At 38.6% G+C, this 25,107-nt stretch overlaps 1 protein-coding gene across 1 annotated transcript in view; it reads left to right on the forward strand.

Moving 5' to 3' along the window:
* Positions 1-13,314, forward strand: part of TBK1 (TANK binding kinase 1) — a 47,241-nt gene extending 33,927 nt beyond the window's left edge. The window contains exons 11-21 of the mRNA XM_059080343.2: positions 84-175; positions 1,914-2,015; positions 3,044-3,122; positions 6,110-6,231; positions 6,330-6,406; positions 7,228-7,267; positions 7,767-7,868; positions 7,995-8,091; positions 8,714-8,820; positions 9,048-9,119; positions 12,535-13,314. Coding sequence (XP_058936326.1) covers positions 84-175; positions 1,914-2,015; positions 3,044-3,122; positions 6,110-6,231; positions 6,330-6,406; positions 7,228-7,267; positions 7,767-7,868; positions 7,995-8,091; positions 8,714-8,820; positions 9,048-9,119; positions 12,535-12,586 — 942 coding nt within the window. The 3' untranslated portion in view covers positions 12,587-13,314. The remainder of the gene's footprint in view (positions 1-83; positions 176-1,913; positions 2,016-3,043; positions 3,123-6,109; positions 6,232-6,329; positions 6,407-7,227; positions 7,268-7,766; positions 7,869-7,994; positions 8,092-8,713; positions 8,821-9,047; positions 9,120-12,534) is intronic.
* Positions 13,315-25,107: the final 11,793 nt, after the last annotated feature.

The raw sequence follows: 25,107 nt of genomic DNA on the forward strand, positions 1-25,107 counted from the left end.
TGATAAAAACACAGAAGCTTGAAAATTTTTATGTGAGTTTTTCTTACCCTGCACCAAATATTGACACTGTATTTCTTCATTAGGCAGTAACAGGAGTTGTGTGTTATGCCTGTAGAATTGCCAGTACCTTGCTGCTTTATCAGGAATTAATGCGAAAGGGGATACGATGGTTGATGTAAGTAATGGATTGAAATTTGAAAATTGATCTTTGCATAGGCCTCATTAAAATAACTGGTAATCATCCCATCATTGATGCTTTACCTCTTCAGACTAGGTAGGGTCACGTGCATGATTTTTATTGTAATATATTTGTTTCACATTTAGTTTACAAAACGTTTAGCAGCTGTTTTGTTTTGTTTTTTGATTCCTACAAAAACCTTATGAGACAGATAGGATGAATAGTATCTGAATTTTAAAATTAAGAAAAAAAAAATTAGAAAAATATAGGATTTCGTTGGTGGTCCAGTGGTTAGCGCTCGGCGCTTTCACTGCCGTGGCCCCATGACCCTAAGAAACGTTTTGTGGTTGAATATATGAAATGTCATCTTTCCATCTGATAGAAGTGGAGAATGAATGGTCTCTTAAGAATGGTGCCTCTAGTTCTATACATCATCATTTGAATTGTTTCAATTTTATACACACATAATAATGGACTCAACAGTGCCCTTAGGCTTTAATGCTTGTGACAGTTTATGTTTACCCCACCTCACACCTGTCCTTCCATTCTTGAAAAAACAGATATGAAGCATTTCATCATTCTTGTTCTGCTGCTGCTTCTAAGAAGAAAAAAGTATAAGGCTCTTTTTTTTTCCTGTCACCTTTATGTTAAACCCATAAATTTATGCTTATAATTTTTTTTTATGTGTTCACATATCCAGCTTCTAAGCCTGTGCTGTTCTCTTTCCATTAAGAAGCCTTTCTGTTTTTACTAAATGGTTTTTGGAAAAACCTAAGTGTTGACTCCATTTATTTTCATAGCATTGTTGCTAACAGCTCTTGTTTTCTTTTGCTGCTGCTATCTACTCCAGTCGCTGCTCCATGAAGCTCTTGTTTCTTTTACTTATTAGCTTTTAGTTCAGTAAGTCATGAGAAAATAGTTTGTCACGTAGACCACTGTTGGCAAACGTTTTCAGTTAGTAAATATTTTAGACTTTGTGGACTGCAAATTCTGTTTTCATTTAGTTTTTACAACCTTTAAAAATGTAAATCTCGGGCTTCCCTGGTGGCGCAGTGGTTGAGAATCCGCCTGCCGATGCAGGAGACGCGGGTTCGTGCCCTGGTCCGGGAAGATCCCACATGCCGCGGAGCAACTAAGCCCGTGAGCCATGGCCGCTGAGCCTGCGCGTCCGGAGCCTGTGCTCCGCAACGGGAGAGGCCACAACAGTGAGAGGCCCGCATACCGCAAAAAAAAAAAAAAAAAAAAAAAAAAAAAAAAAAAAAAAAAAAAAAAATGTAAATCTCTTTCTTAGCAGAAACAGGCATCAGGCCTTAGTTTGTTGGCCCTTGATATAGATCAGAAGGTCTTCAATTACATTATATACTGTGTCATCCTGCTTAAGTATAAATCAGACAATAGTCTACTATGAGCATTAAAAATTAATTCTGGTGGTATAAAATGTAATGCTGTTCAGCTTATTTGTGTGATTATAGATTAGTTTTATTCCTTAATATAATTTTAATGCCTTAGATTTCTAAACTGTTAACCTGATAAGTGGTAGTGGTTTGTGCCCTGGATAGGTATAAAGCGTCACAGAGATGCTTTCGATAGTAAAAAGTGAATTGGCTTTCATAATGTATCAAGACTGTTAAGAAGTTTGTCTGAACAGAAAGTACTACAACAGTGTAATTAGTGAAAGGCAAGAGAAAACAAATAATTCTTTAGATAAACTAATGGGAATATTATTATTTTTTAGAGAATTAGTTAAAGATGATTATAATGAAACTGTTCACAAAAAGACGGAAGTTGTGATCACATTAGATTTCTGCATCAGAAACATTGAAAAGACTGTGAAAGTGTAAGTAGATTACTTCCTTACTAATAGTGGTTAAAATGTCAACGATTTTCCATTTCTGTTTAGTTTGTTTAGTTATCCTTGGCATGATATAGCATGCTCTTCAAGTCTTTCTATTAAGGGACAACCTTAGATTAAGTCATTTCCTCATAAGGGCAAAAATATTCAGTCATTTCAGTAAGAAATGAGTACCATCTCTTTGGTGGCATTTTCTCCTTCCCTTTGAAAAGGAAAAAGAATCTGAAATAGAAACATCTCATTTTTTTTACCTTGCAAAGCAGACAACTCTGCATAGGAAAATATAAAACCTGTGATCAAAGGAAGTAGGAAGAGGTATTCTAGAACCCTATTTGGGTAGTATTTTTAGAATTTGGGGATTACTTTTAGTTTACTCTTCCTTATTAATCTTACCCCTGAGAATGCCTTTTAAAACAATGATATTTTAAACTACCTTGTTCCTAGGCTATACTATTTGTACTGCAAAGAAAGTATAATAAGTGCAACTAGTATATACTCTTGACCTCCATTATTTCCGAAATCTAGTATTTCGACTATTATCCTGACATAAGACTGAAATAAAGTTGTCTTTTATAGTTTATCTCTTAATCTGCAAATTCATAAGCAGAAGTATATAAAATTCCTTCTTTACGGAGACATTGTTTTCTTGGGATCTGTTGCTTATAGACTTTGCATTCAATATTCTATTCTTAAATAGTTATGATAATAAAAACTCAAATATAATTTATAAAACATCTTTTAAAATCTGTGCTCATCGGGTGTCCCTGGTGGCACAGTGGTTGAGAGTCTGCCTGCCGATGCAGGGGACACGGGTTCGTGCCCTGGTCTGGGAGGATCCCATATGCCGCGGAGTGGCTGGGCCCGTGAGCTATGGCCGCTGGGCCTGCGCATCTGGGGCCTGTGCTCCACAACGGTGAGAGGCCTGCGTACTGCAAAAATAAATAAATAAATAAATCTATGCTCATTTAAAATTGTATGCTCATTTAATTTTTCTGTACTTGTTTTTCATACAGATATGAAAAGTTGATGAAGATCAGCCTAGAAGCGGCAGAGTTAGGTGAAATTTCAGACATACACACCAAACTGTTGAGAGTGAGTATTTACAAAATTTTGACGATCGTGGGCTCATAATCTATTCCTTTGCTGGCAAGATTAGATCTGAACTTTCCTAGAACTTTCCTAGAAACATGAGGTACCTAAAGATCTCCAGAGAAAAGAATAGCCTTTTCCCAACTTAAGGAACACTACTTTTTAAATAGACATGATATTGCAGCCAATTGATTTATTAATAGTTTTACTTATTACCCCCTTAATGTTGGTCCTTCAGGTTGCTTGCTACTTCTCACACTTTTATGTAATGCTGTAAAAAATAATTTTGTCCATAAAATATTTTCCGTGTTTTAGAAGTATAAGGTAACACATTCTTAACATTAATGTTAAAGATGACATAAAGCATGAAAAGCAAGATATGTATTTGACTATATAAGAATTTAAGGGGCTTCCTTGGTGACACAGTGGTTAAGAATCCACCTGCCAGTGCAGGGCACACGGCTTTGAGCCCTGGTCCAAGAAGATCCCACATGCTGTGGAACAGCTAAGCCCATGCACCGCAACTACTGAGCCTGTGCTCTAGAGCCTGCCAGCCACAACTGCTGAGCCTGCGTGCCACAGCTACTGAAGCCCATGCGCCTAGAGCCTGTGCTCCACCACAATGAGAAGTCCACATATTGCAACCAAGATTAGCCCCTGCTCGCCGCAACTAGAGAAAGCCCGCACGCAGCAGCGAAGATCCAGTGCAGCCAAAAATAAATAAATAAAATAAAATTTTAAAAATATATTTAAAAAAGAAAGAAATTTTAAGATCTCTATATGTTTTTTGTTTTGTTCTTTTTTTTTTTTCTTTTTTCCTTTTTGGCCACACCACGCAGCTTGTAGGATCTGAGTTCCCCAGCCAGGGATTGAACCTGGGCCCTCGGCAGTGAAAGTGAGGAGTCCTAACCACTGGACCGCCAGGGAATTCCCAAGATCTCTATATGTTTAAAAAAATAATGTTAAAAAACAAATAGGGCTTCCCTGGTGGCGCAGTGGTTGAGAGTCCGCCTGCCGATGCAGGGGGCGTGAGTTTGTGCCCGGGTCCGGGAGGATCCCGCGTGCCACGGAGCGGCTGGGCCCGTGAGCCATGGCCGCTGAGCCTGCCACTCCGGAGCCTGTGCTCCGCAATGGGAGAGGCCGCGACGGTGAGAGGCCCGTGTACCACAAAAAAAAAAAAAAACAAATAGAGGGCTTTCCTGGTGGCGCAGTGGTTGAGAGTCCGCCTGCTGATGCAGGGGGCATGAGTTCGTGCCCTGGTCCGGGAAGATCCCACGGAGCGGCTGGGCCCGTGAGCCATGGCCACTGGGCCTGCGTGTCCGTAGCCTGTGCTCCACAATGGGAGAGGCCACAGCAGTGAGACGCCTGCATACCGAAAAAAAAAAGAGAAAATGAGATAAAGGGTTTTTTAATATGTATGAATATAGCTCATACAAATGCATAAGGAAAACATTAAATCTGCAGTAAATAGAGAACATTTAGAAATGATTTTTAAATGAATAGATCTAATTGAAACTCTTGGAAAAAAAGTTCAACTACAAGAGTAATAGAAAATTGCATATTATAACAGTAAGATACCATTTGTCTTTCAAATTAGCAAGGCTTTAAGAATTATATATATAATGCCAGTGCTAACATGAGGGGAATGCAAAGGGCACACTTGTTTGTTGCTAGTAGCAGCATAAACCACCACTTAAAACTTAATTTGAAAAACAATAGTATGTATCAGGACACTTAAAATATTCAAACATATTCACCCTTTAAGTCCAACCTTTATCCTTTCTTTAAAACTTTTACAGATGCCCTCAGTTCTGTGGTAGATAAGTGATAAATTTACTAAGCTTAAAATGAACAGGATCTTAGATGAGGTTTCATTTTTTTGTTTTTAAGAGGAGGTACTTGATATGGGGAGGGGGAAGGGTAAGCTGTGACGAAGTGAGAGAGTGGCATGGACATGCATACACTACCAAACATAGGGTGGATAGCTAGTGGGAAGCAGCCGCATAGCACAGGGAGATCAGCTAGGTGGTTTTGTGACTTCCTGGAGGGGTGGGATAGGGAGGGTGGGAGGGAGATACAAGAGGGAAGAGATACGGGAACATATGTATATGTATAACTGATTCACTTTGTTGTAAAGCAGAAACTAACACACCATTGTAAAGCAATTATACTCCAATAAAGATGTTTAAAAAAAAAAGAGGAGGTACTTTTCTTTTTAGCTCTAAACAAAGAGAACACAATTTTGCATATCTACATTTATACTTGGGACTATGCTAATAATTCTCTTATTTTCATGGGATAGAGTACTAACCATATTTTGTAGATAAAGAAACAAGCTTAACTGAATGATTAAAAGTATTTTCTGTGTTTTTTAAAAAGAATATTAGATGTAAGCAATGTTTTATAAAATATATTTTATATAAGATTTTTTTAAATTAATTATTTTTGGCTGCGTTGGGTCTTCATTGCTGTGTGCAGGCTTTCTCTAGTTGCGGCAAGTGGGGGCCACTCTTCACTGCAGTGCACAGGCTTCTCATTGCAGTGGCTTCTCTTGTTGCAGATCCCAGGCTCTAGGTGTGTGGGCTTCAGTAGTTGAGGCATGAGGGCTCAGTAGTTAACAGCTCGTGGGCTCTAAAGCGCAGGCTTGGTAGCTGTGGTGCACGGGCTTAGTTGCTTCACAGCATGTGGGATCTTCCCATACCAGGGCATGAACCCATGTCCCCTGTATTGGCAGGCAGATTCTTAACCACTGTGCCACCAGGGAAGCCCTATAAAATATATTAATACTCATGTTTTATTATCATATTGTACTCTTGGTGGAATATAACCTAAGAAACTGTCCTTGCATTTAAAGATAAAAATAATTATTCTGACTTTGAACTGAAGTAATCTACAAAAGAAATGTTGTTCAAACTTTAGACTCCACTGGCATTGTGATGATCATTTCTGATTTTTGGTAATCTGGATCTGAACCCATTGGTTTTATTTAGCTTTCCAGTTCTCAGGGAACAATAGAAACCAGTCTTCAGGATATTGAAAGCAAATTATCTCCAGGTGGATTGCTGGCAGATACATGGACCCATCAAGAAGGCACTCATCCAAAAGATAGACAGTAGGTTATAACTGTGTTGGCAGTTTCTGCTCTTAATATTAAATGTCCTTTTTCACATTGACTCAATTAATTTATTTGGATTTTTCTTTCCTAAACAGTGTAGAAAAGCTACAAGTCCTGTTAAATTGCATCACAGAGATTTACTATCAGTTCAAAAAAGACAAAGCAGAACGTAGTAAGTAAAATTTTCCATTTGTTAATCTGAGTCAGCCCTACTAGTTGTAATTCGGTTGAATTAATTTGGTATATTTGTAAGGGTGACTACATAAGTTATTTCAGAGACTTGGGTCTGTCAGGGAAGAGGTTGAACGTATTAAAAATTATCCTTAAAAGCAGCCTTTTGAGTATTTCAAATCAGGGATCAGAACTCTGTAACATCTAGAGGCCACGCACATAATGGAAAGGAATGAGATTGGCCCGTGGAGACTGAGGGGGGACTAGAGAGGAGGACCCCCACCCCCATGTGAAGGGGAGAGCCACTATTCAGATTCACCTGATTGTTTTTCCAGTGTTCCTGGGCCTCAGGAGAAGCTAGAAATAGACTTTATTAGAAATATCCTGGGCTTCCCTGGTGGCGCAGTGGTTGAGAGTCCGCCTGCCGATGCAGGGGACACGGGTTCGTGCCCTGGTCCGGGAAGATCCCACATGCCACAGAGCGGCTGGTCCCATGAGCCATGGACGCTGGGCCTGCGCATCCGGAGCCTGTGCTCTGCAAGGGGAGAGGCCGTAACAGTGAAAGGCCCGTGTACCGCAAAAAAAAAAAAAAAGAAAAAAAGAAATATTCTGATTTTTAAATGTTGGCAGTTAATTTTTTTTTTAACATTAGCATTGTACAGACCAAATAAAAGCATTTGTGGGCAGTATCTACCCATGGGTCAGAAGTTTGTGACATCTGCTTTAAACTCTTAGCCTTTATGAAGTAATAATCTCAAAAAAAAATTGCATGTGATTTTATGATTCTACATTTACAAGAGTAATACATATTCTTATTTTTAGGACTAGCTTATAATGAAGAACAAATCCACAAATTTGATAAGTAAGTGTCCAGATTATGTTTAATAATTATTTTTGGTTATGTTTCTTCTTAAAGTTGGAATTAATCATAGTAAAAAATACATTTTAATCTTGGCTTTATAGAATTGTTACTGTATGTGCACATATTTGAGGCCCACTCATCTGGCCCCTGGTTGAGAGGTTACTGAGATGGGAGAATAAGGGGGCAGTCTTCTTCTGCCTCCTGTGCTCTGATTGCAGAAGGACAGATAATGGAGAACATAGGCAAGGGCAGACTTAACCACCTCCTTAACCTTAACCTCATTTGATAAGTAGTTTTTGACCATTCTCCACTATCAACATTCTTTTTCTCCTCTTACTGCTATAATGTCTGTCTTAGAAACCTTAGGCTTTCTACTGTAAATATTCTAAACCCTTAACAGTCATTACAGGAAAAAAATTTCACATATTTGAAAATTCTTTAATATTGGAAATAGAAACACTGATATTGGTTTAAGCCTCTGATTATTTCTAAATTACAGGCAAAAGCTGTATTATCATGCAACAAAAGCTATGACCCACTTTACAGATGAATGTGTTAAAAAGTACGAGGCTTTTTTGGATAAGTTAGAAGAATGGATGAGGTAAGTAAACTTTTTGGGGGGTGATTAATGGTTGTCTGCACAATATAATTTAATGTATATTACATATTTTAAGTAAAAATAATATTTCATTAGACTGCTTATTAATTGGTTCTTTTTGGTTTTCAGAAAGATGCTTCATCTTAGGAAACAGTTATTATCCCTAACTAATCAGTGTTTTGATATTGAAGAAGAAGTATCAAAGTATCAAGACTATACTAATGAGGTATAGCTTCAAAATTATCTCGGAAAAAAAGGCTTTTTCCTACTAGGAAAAATTAAAATAAAATTCTTCTTAGTTTAAATCTGATAATGATTGAGAAGAGAGAAATAGGGTATAATATGTCTATATTCACCTCTGCTTGCCCACTTGTGGTATGTATTTTGAGTCAAGTTTTAAGATGTTTTACAGTGAAAAACATCTGATAGACCATTTTTTTAAAATCATCTGTAAGCAAAGTTTTTCTTAAAGAGTTTTAAGTATTATATCATTGATGGTTTTGAAATTAAAACTTAAAGCTATAAAGGGCTTATTAAAACCTGTAACAGGGCTTCCCCAGTGGCTCAGTGGTTGAGAGTCCACCTGCCGATGTAGGGTACACGGGTTTGTGCCCCGGTCCGGGAGGATCCCACATGCCGCGGAGCGGCTGGGCCCGAGAGCCATGGCCACTGAGCCTGCGCATCCGGAGACTGTGCCCCGCAACAGGAGAGGCCACAACAATGAGAGGCCAGCATACCGCAAAAAAAAAAAAAAAAACCTGTAACATTTGATCTAAGATCTGTAGTAAGTATTCTGTCCTGTGATTGATACGGTTTTTTTGTTTGTTTGTTTGTTTTTGATGTTTTAGTTACAAGAAACTTTGCCACAGAAAATGTTTGCAGCCTCTAGTGGAATCAAACATACCATGACCCCAATTTATCCATGTTCTAACACATTAGTAGAAATGACTCTTGGGTAAGAAATTTATTATTTGGTAACTATAGTGTTTCCATTTGTTTTTATTTCATTTTGTGATCTTGCTCTTTTATTTTGAAATGTTTTATATTTTTTATGAATACATTTGCTAATATTATTTAATGACTTAGATCAATCTAGAGAACTAAACATACTATAAATATAACTGTAAAACACTTGCATACTTTTTTTGAGCACAGGTACTTTTATCTTTATTTTGAATATAGTATGAAGAAATTAAAGGAAGAAATGGAAGGGGTAGTTAAAGAACTTGCTGAAAATAATCATATTTTAGAAAGGTGAGTAATACAAAGATCATTCTGCCCTGTGATTATATATGCAATTGAGTACATAAACATACATCTATACTTGTATCTGTCTTCCTGTATCAACAGGTTAAGCAGTGGGAAAGGAATATTAAGTCAGAACCCTTAGGTTTTGTGAATTTCATGGTGCTTTTTAATGTGTTTGGGGTTGTTTTGATAAAGACAAGTCAACTGTGATTGATTCCATTTTATAGAAGCACTGGTTAATAGAATTCGTTGAATCAGTCTGTGAAAACGAAAATCTTTTGCACATTTTTCAAAACATTTTCTCATTAGAATTATCATTTTCAATTCTGGATTCAGAGTTGCTTAGGAGATGCCAGCACTCTGATCAGTGCTGTGTAACTCACAGAGCCCTCTGAACCCCTCCTTGCACGTGAGCGCCATCTGTTCATGGAGTTCTTTGAGGAGCTGAGTGTGCTTATCTCCAGAATCCTAATAGATCAAGGAGAAAGAGAGTTGGAAAATGTACAGAGACAATAAAGCCACCTTGGTGGCTGTTTCCTTGTCTGGGTTCCTCGGAGAAGTTAAGTCCTATTTGGCTCATGAATAGAAGCTTCTCTTTCCAGCCCTTAGGTGCTTCTCCACAGGTCCTCTTACCCGCAAGATATTAACTCAAGGATTTCACATTTATGTGGTGTTTTGTACACTTGAAGGGCACTTTCATGCTGCATGGCCTCACTAAGCGTGCATTCCAGCCTTGCATTCCAGGGCACAGCAGATAGTCTTTGTCCATATTCCACAGGTGTTGACGTTCATACCTGTAAAGATGAACTGGAGCTGGAACCCAGCCTCATATCTCCCCACTAGCCCTGTTCTCTCAAATAAAAGACCAAACATGTTCATAAGGCTTGGAAAGATTAAATGTCAGCAAATCACATGATATTTGAGCTAAATGTAGAAAGTTAATCAGGTGCTTCTATAGTATTTTCGATTTTTTAAAATGAATTTAATGAATTGGTAAAAAAATGTTTAAAAAATATATAATTGTAAAAATTGAAATAAAAGACCCCACCTCCCCTTTCTCATACCTCCCCACTCCCACAGAAGTGATCACTATTAATAGTTTGTTGTCCATGTGTGTTTTATAAGAGTGGAATCATTCTGTTCATACTGGTTTAGTCTTATTTTTTTCACTTAAGGCTGTATATCAAGGGTACCTTTTCATATCTATACGTATAGCTCTATTTTTCTCATTTTCAGCAGCTGCCTGATATCCTAGTGTATGCATCTACCATATCTATTTGGTGCATCCCTATTTGTTGGGCATTTAAATTGTTTCTAATTTTTCACAATTACAGAACATGCTTTAGTGAGCATACTTGTATATATACCTTCATGTGCTTGTGGAAGAATTTTTGAAAGGTTGACTTCTTGATGTTTCTAGATGTGGAGTTGTTGGGTCAAAGGGTATGCACATTTGAAATTTTTTTATATATATAAATTTATTTATTTATGGCTGCATTGGGTCTTTGTTGCTGTGCGCGGGCTTTCTCTAGTTTCGGTGGGGGCTACTCTTCATTGCAGTGTGCAGGCTTCTCATTGCGGTGGCTTCTCTTTTGGAGCACAGGCTCTAGGCACTTGGGCTTCAGTAGTTGTGGCATGCAGGCTCAGTAGCTGTGGCGCACAGACTTAGTTGCTCCACAGCATGTGGGATCTTCCCAGACCAGGGCTCAAACCCATGTTCCCTGCATTGGCAGGCGGATTCTTAACCACTGCGCCACCAGGGAAGACCCTGCGCATTTGAATTTTGATAGTTTGTTCTCTAAAAGGCTTGTTACAGTCCCATTGTCAACACTGAATGTTACCAGTTTTTTAGATGTTTGCCAGTTTGTTTAGTAGAAACCAGTATCTTGTTTAATTTGCATATCTTTGGTTAGTAGTGATGTCAAACATCTTTTTATATGTTTATTCAATTTTTTTTTCTGTGAATTGCCTATTAGGTTTTAAAATCTTTTTCCTATTGGTTTTCTATTGGTTTCCTATTGGTTTATAGCATCTACATAGTAATTATCTAACTCTTTATAACTTTTTATAAATTTATAAAGTTTATAGTTTCTTCACAACTTTAGCTAAATCCGAAAAATTCTGAAAGGCTAAAGATTAGCAAGTAGAAAAGACTATTAAAATATGTTTTAACAAAATTTTATATTGAATCACATGTTTTGTGGAATAAAATCCCCACTTCCCAAAGCATGTCCAATAAGTCATGTTTTATTTGCAGGCTTGACAGTACATGGGTAATCAGACATGGCAGAATCATAACTTAAATGTTAAATGACCGCTTAAGGATTTGTGCCAGAACTAGTAATAGAAGCCAGGTCTTGTACACTGTCTCCATATGGATATCTATCACTTCAGATTTTTTTGTATCTAAAATCACTTAACATCATCCTTCTCAACTCAGTCTCCCCTGTAATTTCCTCATCTTCTTCCCCTTTCTCCTCCTACCATGAACATAAATTATTTTATTTTATTATTTTTTTAAATGAACTTATTTATTTTATGTATTTATTTTTGGCTGCGTTGGGTCTTCATGGCTGCATGGGCTTTCTCTAGTTGCGGCGAGTGGGGGCTACTCTTCGTTACGGTGCGCGGGCTTCTCATTGCCGTGGCTTCTCTTGTTGCAGAGCACAGGCTCTAGGCATGCAGGCTCTGTAGTTGTGGCTCGCGGGCTTTAGAGCATAGGCTCAGTAGTTGTGGCACATGGGCTTAGTTGCTCTGCGGCATGTGGGATCTTCCCAGACCGGGATCAAACCCGTGCATTGGCAGGCAGATTCTTAACCACTGTGCCACCAGGGAAGTCCCCATAAATTATTTTAGACACTCACTCTTCTTTACTCCCTTTCATTAAGTTTGGTAATCTTCCTTCAAACGTTTCTGTGTTCCCCTTCTTCAACCTCATTTAGATCTCCTTTCCCCCTACCTTGTGAGCCATGATAATAATCTACTAACTATTTCCCTAACTAGCTCTTCCCATCTGTTATGGGTTTTACAGCCAAAGTAATATTCCCAAATACTGATCTAATCATACCACTCCCTTGGCTCAGAAATTTCCATTCCTTACTGTCTCTGACTCCCAACTCCACATCTTTGCTTATAAATCCCACCCCACCAAAAGAAATTATCCAGCTCTTTCTAACACTTTCTAGATTACTTTACTCCCCCATTTTCTCTTAAGAAGTCTTCCCAAGCCACTGAGTTGTATTTTTTCACATATTTATGATAGTGGCACTGTGTTTCAGTAAGAAATAGAGCAAATTATAGTTGGTTAACTTTTTAAAAATAATAGTTTATTCCTCTGAAAAGTATTTTATATTCTTCTTTAAAATGTTGGAGGCCAAGTAAATGAATCTTTTGAGATTGCCTTTTTTCTTTTGTGTTTTAGGTTTGGCTCTTTAACCATGGATGGTGGCCTTCGCAATGTGGACTGTCTATAGCTTTATAAGAAGTTTGAGGCAAGTTTCAGTTTGCACACGAAAATAATGTTGGGGCATTAAATGAATGCCTCTGTAGGTGGTCTCTTGTTTCTACATTTCACTATTTGATGTGGTCATGTAAATATGTACAATACTGTAAATACATTAAAAAATATAAATTTTTGGCTGCTAAGATGTAATTTTACTTTTTAACATTTATAATTATATGAGGACATTTGACCTCAGTGAGCACTGAGAAGAAAGCCATGACCGATACGTTGAGATACTTACTGATCCTCGACTCTTCTGAGTAAGGCCAGCTAAGTCATATATCTCTGACTGCCTACTGGAAACATTTTTAAGTGGAACCAAAATTGGAATCCTTACAAATCAGTTAAGGCTGATTGTTAATACTTTTATAAGTGATAGAATGGAGAGGTAGCTTTTTTTGAGTGGGGAGCAGAACCGAACCACTGTTTTACTAGGATCACAGTTTTTTTGAGAAGGATAAAGTGGCATTATCCCAGTTATCCTTGTATCTGTTTAATTTCAGGTAAATTATTGAGCAAAATTTTTAAAGTGATTTAATTGTTAAAAACTGTTCATTTTTATTTTGGCCATAAATGTATAATTGTCATAAAAATTTTAGGATCTTTTCAACTGTTTTAAGCTGTATATTTCTTCTTTACTTTAATTCTGCTTACTACTTCATGAAGAAGTATCAATAAATTTCTCAATTGTAATGTAAAGAGTTTGTATTTTTCTGTGTACAACAGTTCGAGAAACAAAAGTTATCTTTTGAAAAATAATACGGGTGGTAATGGTAAATTATCCTCAGAAATTACAGGAGGGGCAATTTTGTGACTCTTCTAAACCCACTGATTCCAAGTTTAGTATAAGTTCTTTCATAAATTCATAAATGTATGCTATACAAATCCAAAAGGAGCCTTCTCTTTGAAAAATATACACAGAGTTCTAGACTAAAGGATTGTGCTCAATGAGAAATTATTTTGCCCAAGAAGGATTTGGTTTTAGTTTTGGTTTCTGACTTCTTAGATGACTGAAGTATGATAATGCACAACCTGTATATCATAAAAGAGATCATGTCCTAAGTAGTAAATAAATTTGGCTGTCATGAACATTGGAAAACTGAAAATGGATTAGGATGTTATTTGAAATCTCAAATTGATGCTTCATTGTAGTAGGGAATTTTAAATGTCACATGTATACATTATAAAAATAAATGCATGGGTCAATGACGTTACTTTTATAAGTACTTTTTTTTACAGTTATCCCCTGTCAAAAACTGTTTAGTCTGAGAGTGTATGGGACAAAGGGGTATTTAGTCCCTTTTAATTTTAATTTTCTATTTGACCATCTAACATCAGTGTCTAATTGTGTAGTTTAAATGTTTATATCACTGAACACTAGGTAAAATTTTACTTAAGTTATGTGATAAGTTAATATATTTGAAGATTTCGTGTTTATTTAAGCACCTCTATAAAAGAACACCAGTAAACAGACCCTTGCTGTGGGGATTGTATATGTGTAAGTTATACTGGTAAGAACAATTCTGTTCCACACTAATATTAAGACTAACTGTTCTATTCCCCATTACAGCAACATGTAAATCAAGCACTCTTGCTTTCAATATTTTACCCTCAAGAATGCATCCTCATTCAAAACACCTTATGTCAGTAAATACATGGTGACATTGGTCTGCTAACCAAATTTTCAGAGTTACTATGTAAGTGAAATTAGCTTTAAAATAAGTTACATCTCTAGTTTACTAGCTTTTTTTTTTTCAATATTGGGATATATTTCCAAAAGACAGGGATTAAAATTATTATATGTAACAAGTAGAAGAGTTAATGGATTTAACTTTTTCTTTTGATACTTTAACTCTTTCTTTTTTAATTGATATAAAGTTGATGTAAAATATTATATAAGTTACAGGTGTACAGTATAGTGATTCACAATTTTTAAAGGTTATACTCCATTTACAGTTGTTATAAAATATTGTATATTCCTTGTGTTATACAGTATATCCTTATAGCTTATTTTATACATAGTAGTTTATACCTCTTAATCCCCCACCCCTAACTTGCCCCTCCCTGGTTCCCTTTCCCCACTGGTAACCACTAGTTTGTTCTATCTGTGAGTCTGTTTCTTTTTTACTATATTTACTAATTTGTTGTATTTTTTAGATTCCATATAAAAGTGATATCATACTGTATTTGGCTTTCTCTGTCTGACTTCTTTCAGTTAGCATGATACCCTCTAAGTCCATCCACATTGTTGCAAATGGTAAAATTTTGTGTTTTTTTAATGGCCAAGTACTATTCCATTATATATATATATATATATATATATATACCATATCTTCTTTATCCATTCATCTGTCAGTTGACACTTAGGTTGTTTCTGTATCTTGGCAATTGTAAATAATGCTGCTTTGAACATTGGAGTGCATGTAGCTTTTCAAATTAGTGTTTTCGTTTTTTTCAGATATTTACCCAGGAAGTGGGTTGCTGAGTCATATGGTAGTATGGTAGTTCTACTTTTAGTTCTGTTTTTAGTTTTCCAAAATGGCTGCATCAGTTTGCACTCCCACCAACAGTGTACAAGGGTTTCCTTTTCTCTGCATCCTCACCAACATTTGTTATTTGTGTTCTTTTTGATGATAGCCATTCTGACAGGTGTGAGGTAGGATTTAACTCTTAATGTAAAAGAGATTATAGGTCTAACAGCAGAAGGAATAATAAAAAATGAAATAAGTGAATGTAAATTATGTGAAAAAAAGGGATATCTTTGAGTAAATAAAAAAGGAATTAGAGGTTAGGGAAGAAATGTGGAAAATAATCCCATCACATCTTCTGAATGTCCCATTTTTTATTATTTTGGAAATTAACAAATACTGTGTAAGTGGCTTATAGACCTCGTTACACTGTGTTGAAGCAGAGTGTCTCTTCTTAGATGTAAAGATCTTTTCCTCAGGGACTTCCCTGGTGGCGCAGTGCATAAGTCTCTATGCTTCCAATGCAGGGGGCCTGGGTTCGATCCCTGGTCAGGGAACTAGAACCCACATGCATGCCACAACTAAGGAGCTGGCAAGCCGCAACTAAGGACCCCTGGAGCTGCAACTAAGGAGCACTGGAGCCACAACTAAGGAGCCGGTGAGCCACAACTAAGGAGGCCGCCTGCCACAACTAAGACCTGGTGCAACCAAATAAATAAACAAAAGTCTCTATTTTTAAAAAAAGATCTTTTCCTCAAAATATCTCTTTAAAAATATAATACCTGCATCACAATAAGTTATCAAAAAAAAAAAAAAAGTGATCCAGAACGTATTTTAGTTTGTTTTTCTGTTATTTTTTTAAACAATGAAGTTTGCGTTTTGTGGTGTTCTGTGCTAAAAGTAAGAGGTTTGTTGTTTGGAATTAAGAAAGGGACTATCAGTAGGAATAAGCAATCTTGACAATCTTGACTGAAATGTCTAAACTTTATTATCCCTTCAGAATCACAACCACAACCAGAGCTTTTATCTCTGACTGCAGTCCACTCAGAAGGGCATTTTTCGCATTGTGCTTTTTGCCTTTGAGGAAGTGCTGCAGAAAATTTATAGTTACTCAAACTTTCAAAACTGAGAAGTGCTGGGACAGACACTGTTGAAAGGAAAACATAAAGAAGTCTTAACACTATTGTTTTGGGCAGGATCCACCAGCCCACATCCTATTTTTAGGAAGATGAAAGTATCAGAAAGTCTTACACTATTGTTTTAGTTGAACTTTCTCCCCACTTGTCACTTATAAGCACACTCCTAGGCATATTTCTAAGAACTTATAAAAATGGAATAGAAATCAAAAACATCTGACCTAGGGCTTCCCTGGTGGCGCATTGGTTGGGAATCCGCCTGCCGATGCGGGGGACGCGGGTTCGTGCCCCAGTCCTGGAGGATCCCGAGTGCCGTGGAGCGGCTGGGTCTGCGCGTTCAGAGCCTGTGCTCCGCGGCGGGAGAGGCCACAACAGTGAGAGGCCCGCGTACCACACACACACAAAAAAAATCAGACCTGGAGATGGAAACTGGTAATATGATAATATCCTTTTGTGTGTGTGTATAAATTAGCTCCAGAAATTTAGTGTGTCATATAAAAAAGCACTGTCCAACTATCACATCAGGCTCTTAGAAGGACTAGTCTCTGAGTAAGTTTGTTTCTTTTGACATAAGCAGAATGCACAAAGACCAGTTGTTAGATGTAGTTCCAGGGGTGATGATGGGAACCCCAGTCCCACTGGCAGAGCAGGCAGCCAAATATGCTGGTGTCTGCTGAAATCACACACTAAAGTTAAAGAAGGGTCTGGAGAAATGTTCAAAGGGTCAAAAACCAAAACAGTATCCTGGAAAAAATCTTTTTCTTTTATACACTTCTTGACTTGTAAGAATCAGTCAAATTCTTTTTTTCCAAGATAGATTCCTGACAAGGTTTAAAATACATATCATTTTTTCCAGTAAAAGATGTACAAAACAAATGGGATCAAGGCTATGGCTTTAGGAGGTAGCATGTTAATCAGCAAGTCCTACGAATTGCCATTGACAATTCTGTTGGATGCTGAGTTAGTGGATACTGGTTACTTTGCTCCTGTGTGAAAGTAATTGTATTTCTATAGAGGAGGTGGGGCAGGGGTGGGGTCTGTATTTAAAAATTATCAAGTGTTGCCTTACGTTAGAGTTTCTGAAGCTTAAAACTCTTTCTTTAGAAAGAACGTCTATTAATACAGTTTCTAGTTATGAGGCTAAGGACACCAAAGGAATGACAGGGGAAGGGAATTTAGGGCTAACAGGTGGTCCCCAGACATATTGGCTGAAAGAGAGTTCACAGCTAAAGTGTCATATGTGGGTATTACTGTGTTTTCCCCATCCGTGCTCTCTGTGGAGTGTTGTTCTGGAACACTTACAGTTCTAGCTATGGCCATAAGAAGTGACTTTAACAAGACATTCAGAAGAATAGCCCAGCTCTTTTACTGGTTCCCCAAGTCACTGACCTGCTCGAAGAATCAGAAATCCAAGTTGCTCTGGAGCCAAGGTGGAGGTAAGTTATCTGAGGCTAATGCTTCATTTGAAATACATTTTTTTGTTACTAAAGTGGAGCCTCCCTCAAGTGGGGGGGGGGAATAAAGCTCTTAAAGCCTTTAAAACGTGTTATTTAACATGGTTATCTAAGAGAAAATAAAGCAATTTGAAGGTGAGATGTTAAAAGCCATGAACATTTTATAATCCAATTTATGCTTTTTAGGCATTTGGGTTCAAAGAAGTTTTCTAGAGAGATGGAGAATGTTTAGCTTTAAAAAGCAAATTAAAAAATAGCTCTTATTTTCAATGAATCTCAATTTGCTTGTGGAATTAAAATACCTTAGAATAAACAAAAAAAGAAACTAATCAAGTGCATTCCCCTCCTTTTCCTAGAAAACTAAAAATTTTAATGGACCTCATATTTCTTGGGTCAGCCTCTACGGCATATTTTAGTCAAGTATTAATGTAAGATTTTAAAGCACCTTAAATATGCGTCTGTGTAAAGCTCTGCATTTCTGTCCAGTCCTGCCTGGCTGGAACGTGAGAGGGTCAGGGGAGAGGGGGTTGAGGGAAGAAGGTACCTGATGCACCTTCTGCAGAGCCCAGCTCTCACCTTCCTACTTTGCATGTGGGAGGAGGGCTGGACACGCCACCTTGGACCAAGGTAAGCACCTTCTCTCCCCTCACAAGTTTCATCTTGCAACTGACTTAAAATTATAGTTATGGCTTTTTGATACCCATGTAGCTCTGCATCTTACATAAGTGCTTAACATTTACCCCTTGTCTGATAGATAATCAAACATAATCTGATGATTTGATAGATGACCCAGCACCAGAGCCTCCTTTAATTAACACAGAAATGACTGTGATCTGTGTTCACCAAGGAAGGTATCTGATTAAAAGCTACAAAATGTAGGGCCTAGTACATTTCAATCATCTCTTTTTCCTTAAACTGATACTTTCTTTCATTTCTTTTTCACTATCAAAATATGTATTATCTAACTTAATAGTTTAATAAAACTCCCTCAGGGGTTGTGTGTGTGTGTGTGATCCCTCATATATGGAATAGCATAATTTGGGATATTAGAGCTTCAAGGGAACTTAGAAAAATCATCTTCTCTGATCCCTTCATTTTAAAGATGAGTAAACTGCCCCCAAAAGGTTAAATATCTTAACTTCCAACACTATTACATGGGAAGAACTAGAACTTTATCCTGAATCATCTGATTATTTGTCCAGTGCTATTTTTACCACTCCACAGTGCTGCGGTTTGTAAACATCAGAGGATGTGAATATATTAAACCCTCACTGAACTCAGTAGTTCCCCTCACCACCGCCATATCCTCAGTTTCACTTTCTGTGGTTTCAGTTACCTGCAGTCAACCTCAGTCAAAAAATATTAAATGGAACATCCCAGAAACCAACAATCCATAAGTTTTAAATTGTGTGCCATTCTGAGTAGCATGAAATCTTGCAGTGTCCTGCTCCTTCCACCTGCGATGTGAATCGTTCCTTTGTCAGGTGTATCCCACCTGTTAGTCACTCAGTAGCCATCTGCATTATCAGATCAACTATCACAGTGTTTGTGTTCAAGTCACTCTTATTTTACTTAATAACAGCCCCAAAGTGCAAGAATAGTGATGCTAACAATTCGAATATACCAAAGAGAAGCTGTAAAGTGCTTCCTTTAAGTAAAAAGTGAAAGTTCTCAATAAGAAAAAATACATATGCTGAGGTTGCTAAGATCTACAGTAAGAACAAATCTATCCATGAAATTGTGAAGAAGGAAAAATAAATTTAGGCTAGTTTTGCTGTCACACCTCAAACTGCGAAAATTACAGCCACGGTGTATAAGTGCTTAGTTAAGATAAAAAAGGTATTAAATTTGTACACTAAGGGGCTTCCCTGGTGGTGCAGTGGTTAAGAATCCGCCTGACAATGCAGGGGACACGGGTTCGATCCCTGGTCTGGGAAGATCCCACATGCCGCGGAGCAACTAAGCCCGTGCACCGCAACTACTGAAGCCCGCGCACTTAGAGCCTGTGCTCTGCAACAAGATAAGCCACCTCAGTGAGAAGCCCGCACGCAGCAGCAAAGACTCGACGCAGCCCAGGATAAATAAATAAATTTGTTTTTTTAAAAAAAATAGGGCTTCCCTGGTTGCGCAGTGGTTGAGAATCTGCCTGCTAACGTAGGGGGTACAGGTTCGAGCCCTGCTCTGGGAAGATCCCACATGCTGCGGAGCAACTAGGCCTGTGAGCCACAGCTACTGAGTCTGCGCATCTGGAGCCTGTGCTCCGCAACAAGAGAGGCCGCGATAGTGAGAGGCCCGCGCACCGCGATGAAGAGTGGCCCCCGCTTACCGCAACTAGAGAAAGCCCTCGCACAGAAACGAAGACCCAACACAGCCAAAAGTAAATAAATTAATTTAAAAAATAAAAAGTAACTACCATTTTTTTAAAAAGGAATCTCTTTAAAAAAAATAATTGTTACAGTAAGATATTTTGAGAGACACCCCATTCACATAATTTTGTTTACAGTATAATTGTTCTATTTTATTATTAGTTATTGTTAACCTCTTACTATGTCTAATTTATAAATTAAACTTTATCATATATGTGTACATATAGGAAAAAACATAGCATTCCATGCTATCTGTGGTTTCAGGCATCCATTGGGGGTCTTGGAACATATCTCCCCTCTGCTCCCTGACAAAGGGGTCTACTATATTTTACAGATACCCTTCATTGGTCAATAATCTGTACCTAGAAAGTCTGGTCATTTATTTTTCCAAAGCAATGCTTGCTAGTATTCTTACTAGTTTGGAGCCTGTTTCCTACAATCTTTTTACTTACCATCTGATGAAGTAAAGTCTTTTGTTGAGATATTCTAATGAGATTATTAAAATACATGACTTACAGAATTATAGCTAGCTCCTCAAGAGGAAGAACTATCTTTTATTCTTTCTCCAATATTTAATACAGTGTTGTGTATAGTGGGCAGTTAGTAACTATTTGTCTTACTGAATTGATTTATGAGGACAGTGGTATTGGATTTTAGTTGAATGAGCTAAAAGAATGAATTTACTTTAGAAATCTGCTAATCCCTGGAGACCCTTGCTCCAACCTTCTGTGTAGATTGATGAATTGTGGCCACCTACAAAAGCTAGCTCAACATCAGGTCACCTCTTCGGAATTAAACTTTCTGTCATGCATCAGTATCCTACAGTCATCTAAGGCTGCCACAGAAATGTGCCAAGGGTTCCCTAAGTACCTCTATCCCAATAAATCCCACTTGAAAACTTAAATGGTCTCAAGACAAGACCAGCGATTGATATTTTAATACCACTAATGAAGTGAAGGCTCCCAAATAGCTTTTTCACCATGTAATTTAACACAGCTTAGCTCACTCTGCTTCATTTGTTCTCTTATCTCCCCATCTCCACCCTAGAAAGCAGTAAGTTACACCAAGGCATGAATTAGGAAGAAATATAGAAAGTCAACAAATCTGAATTAAATACATATTTTAAGCATGTCACTAATCTGTGGTCTTGAAGGGAAAAAAATGGGGAGAGGTATATGAGAAAATCCACATTCGGTGGCCTGGAACCATTTCTAATTGAGTTGAGGAACCGCAGCTGTGTATGAAAAAAATCCAGAGCTCAAGTGTATGGTAGTCCAGTGGCAAGAGCACAGGACTTTGGCTTCAGGCCTTGCTTTTGCTATCAAGAGCTGCGTGACTCTAAGCAAGTAACTTAAATCTCCCTGACTTGAGCTTTCTCATCTGTAAAACGTATGGATTAGACTTGATCTTAAAGTTTCCTTCCAGTTCCATGAATATCATGAACCTAAGATGGAGTGATACAGACAAAATCAGCTACATGGTTGCTGACGGGAGCAGAAAGGTGGAAGTTTTCTTGAAGTTGAGTAGCATGTCACCATGTTATTCATCTGCAGGAACAGGACTGGCATTGTTAATTGTCATTATGTCTGAGACCTTATGTTAAATCCTGTTTAAGGAACTTACATACCAAATGTATGCATGCTCTTTTTAAAAATAAATATCTAAAAAAAAAAGCAAAATCTAGACTCTCCATATGTAGGGATGAGCCCTAAATTTTAGGCTCCTACACATCGAAATTGACCTTGTTTTATGTGTAACTTTCTCCAGGGCACTTTGGTGTTCCCATTAGTTATCCTGGTCATTTAATTTTGATGGCAAAGCAATCGCTTTCACAGCCCAGCTCTTCACTCCATTTTCCAAATCATTACAAATCTCCAATTGAACATTGCTTCCCAGACACCTCTTTGGAGACAAAAGCCTGTCCTATTAATTAATTTTTTTAAATATTTTCTCGGGTTTCCCTGGTGGCGCAGTGGTTGAGAGTCTGCCTGCCGATGCAGGGGACACGGGTTCGTGCCCCGGTCCAGGAAGATCCCACATGATGCGGAGCGGCTGGGCCCGTGAGCCATGGCTGCTGGGCCTGCGCGTCCGGAGCCTGTGTTCCACAATGGGAGGGGCCGCAGGGTGAGAGGCCGGTGGACCGCAAAAAAAAAAAAAAAATTCTCTTGGGAATTCCCTGGTGGTCCAGTGGTTAGGACTCCATGCTTTTGCTGACAAGGCCGTGGGTTCAATCCCTGGTCAGGGAACTAAGATCCCACAAGCTGCACAGCGTGGCTGAAAAAAAAATTTTTTTTCTCTTTAATTCCTTTTCATCATGTCTCATGAGACAACCAAACTCTCCCTCAGAATGGTCAGAAAATCAGATCTAGAAGACCTAGCTATTTTTAGGTGGGTCTCTGGGGGAGAGGAGATACCAGAGGGGACTCTTTTACAGTGAAGGTGGGTTCTCCCTCTTGCCCCCTTTTTACCCCAGAGTTTAGCAGTTAGCTCAATGAGACTTGATGACCTAGTGAAAGTCTATTGCTTCATGTAAAAAGGCAGACGTGAGCACATCTGGGATACACATAAAACCACCTCCCTCCCATGGAGAAGAAAACAAAAGGGGCAGCTGCTCATCAGACAGCATCCCATTTGTTCCCAATATTGCAGGGCTCTTTCAAGGATAGCTCGTTAGAGGAGGAGCCCTGATAAGGACGATCCCCCTTGGAGCGGGGAGAATAGAAGGTAGGGTATAAGCTTCTAGTAGAATGTGTTTTCTATCAATAGGGCAACAGGCAGGCTAATGGACTAAACAACTTCACAGAATCGATAAGGCCTATCTGTGCTTTGTGGGCTATAACAGTGAACTCTTCTCTGACTATATGTGAGAGGAAGAAGCTTGACATAAATATTAAGCTGCTTATGTTTCCTCTGCCAGGAGAGAGGAGAAAGTTTAGATGCAGAACAAAATATATTTGCACACACAGAGAAGGGTTTTTACAGATGGTTTAAATAGTAACTCAGGCCCTTAACAATATTATCAAGCCACACTAATAAAGAGAAGTCAATACTTATTCATCTCTGAGAAATGGAAGCAAAGGATGGGAGTCTCCCACATTCAGTGACGTTCTCTCTCCTTTAGACGGATGAAACACTCTCCCCCTTGTGTTCTAAAGCGTCTCTCGTGACTTCCCTGGTGGCACAGTTGTTAAGAATCTGCCTGCCAATGCAGGGGACACGGGTTCAAGCCCTGGTCCAGGAAGATCCCACATGCCGCAGAGCAACTAAGCCTGTGTGCCATAACTACTGAGCCTGTGCTCTAGAGCCCGCGAGCCACAACTACTGAAGCCACGTGCCTAGAGCCCGTGCTCTGCCACTGCAATGAGAGGCCCACGCACCACAACGAAGAGTAGCCCCCACTTGCCACAACCAGAGAAAAGCCCTCATGCAGCAACAAAAACCCAACACAGCCATAAATAAATAAATAGATACATAAAATTCATTTAAGGAAAAAATAAAGAATCTCTCAATTGAACAATGATTCATGTCCAGGTTCCTCAAAGTGGCCCATAATTCCAAATTGTCCTCAGTGGAGTTATATCAGGAGGTTGTGTAATTTTATTGAAAGGCAAGCCCATGAGAAACTGGCTGATTGTTGGTCAAAGGTAAAGATACTGCTTCTGAGTGTCTCAGCCTTCAGCCTTAAAGAAGCTGCCCCAACTGCTGACCCAAGAATCAGTAGCCTCCTGGCAGGTAGACTGCGTAAAGAGAAGCTCTCTCCCAAAGCAAATTTCTCAGACACAGATGAGGCTAAGGAACATTCTCAGAGACACACAATATTTAAGATGTTGGACAAGCAGACAGAAGACAAGAGGGTATTAATAGCCAGGTTTCACCAGAAGATAACAAGGTCTGGTTAGAACCCTCAAATCTCAGGAGACAAATGATAAACCTAACACTGATCAGAGTGCAGATTCAGTGAAAAACCAATGCATCAGAGAAAGAGAGGCCTTCAGCAGACAAGACTGCCAGGGTCTCAGGGGTGCTTGTTATTCCCAGGCAAAGCAGCAATGGTCTCAGCAAATCTCAAAAACCTCCAAGTTGTCCTAGATTGATCAGCCTTAGCCTGTAGGAGACAAACCTGTAAATCCACAACAAGGGAGACCTCACACCAGAGCAACCATGAGTGTCTCACCAAAGAAATGATAGAGGTGGTATAGAACTGGAGGGAAGGGTAGATTTCAGGACAAATGTGAACCAAGCAGTGTTCTGATAAGTGCAGAGCAAGACTGTATAAAGGGATCAGCATCAGATCTGCACTGCAGAGAGGACCTAGGCTCCTGTTCCCTGGGAAACAACAAAATTAAGGTGAATGTGGAATGTCATGTTCAGAAAAGCCTTCTCTGAAGTTGTGCACCTGGATGAGAAACCAAAGCTGCCTTTTTGGGTCAAAGTGACTTAGATTCTCTAAGCAAGAGCGTGATGTTTCATTCTTCCTGATATTATTTCAATCAGCAAAGCTTCTCATAGGCATGGCTTGGGGGATTTCTTGGGGGTCTTTACGATGTGTTACAGCTGCAGTATGGGAGAAACATTAACATTATCTGTTTATCTTCCCAGACTGATGAATAATAGGGAGAGAGTTTAACTTCCTCAGTCCTAGCTAATTTGCACTATCTCATTAATAATTGCTGTTTGGTTTTGTTTTGTTTTTTAATTTACTTGGGTTGGGTTTTTGCTTTCTGGTTTTTGTTGGTACCTATCTCTAACTCTTCTCATATTTTTCAACAAACATTCAACACAATTTTACATATAATGAGACAGTTTAGACACCCTGTCTGTCACCTCCACATCCCCAAGGCACCCCCTACCCCAGAGCACTCTTGTGCCAGTGTGGGCAGGTTGTTATTCAAGACCCGGCTGAGCCTTTATCCTGGGAATTCCCTTTACCTCTTTCTTGAGTTGGATCACCCACTTCTCATACCCTATTTCTTCTTCACTTTTTGTTTACTCCCTCACTTTAGTGGAGAACATCTAGTAGCTTTCTATAAAAAGGCTTTGTGAAAGGCATTTCAGGTTTTGTACTGAG

The sequence above is a fragment of the Kogia breviceps genome, chromosome 12 (assembly GCF_026419965.1).
Source record: "Kogia breviceps isolate mKogBre1 chromosome 12, mKogBre1 haplotype 1, whole genome shotgun sequence".
Taxonomy (NCBI): Eukaryota; Metazoa; Chordata; class Mammalia; order Artiodactyla; family Physeteridae; genus Kogia; species Kogia breviceps.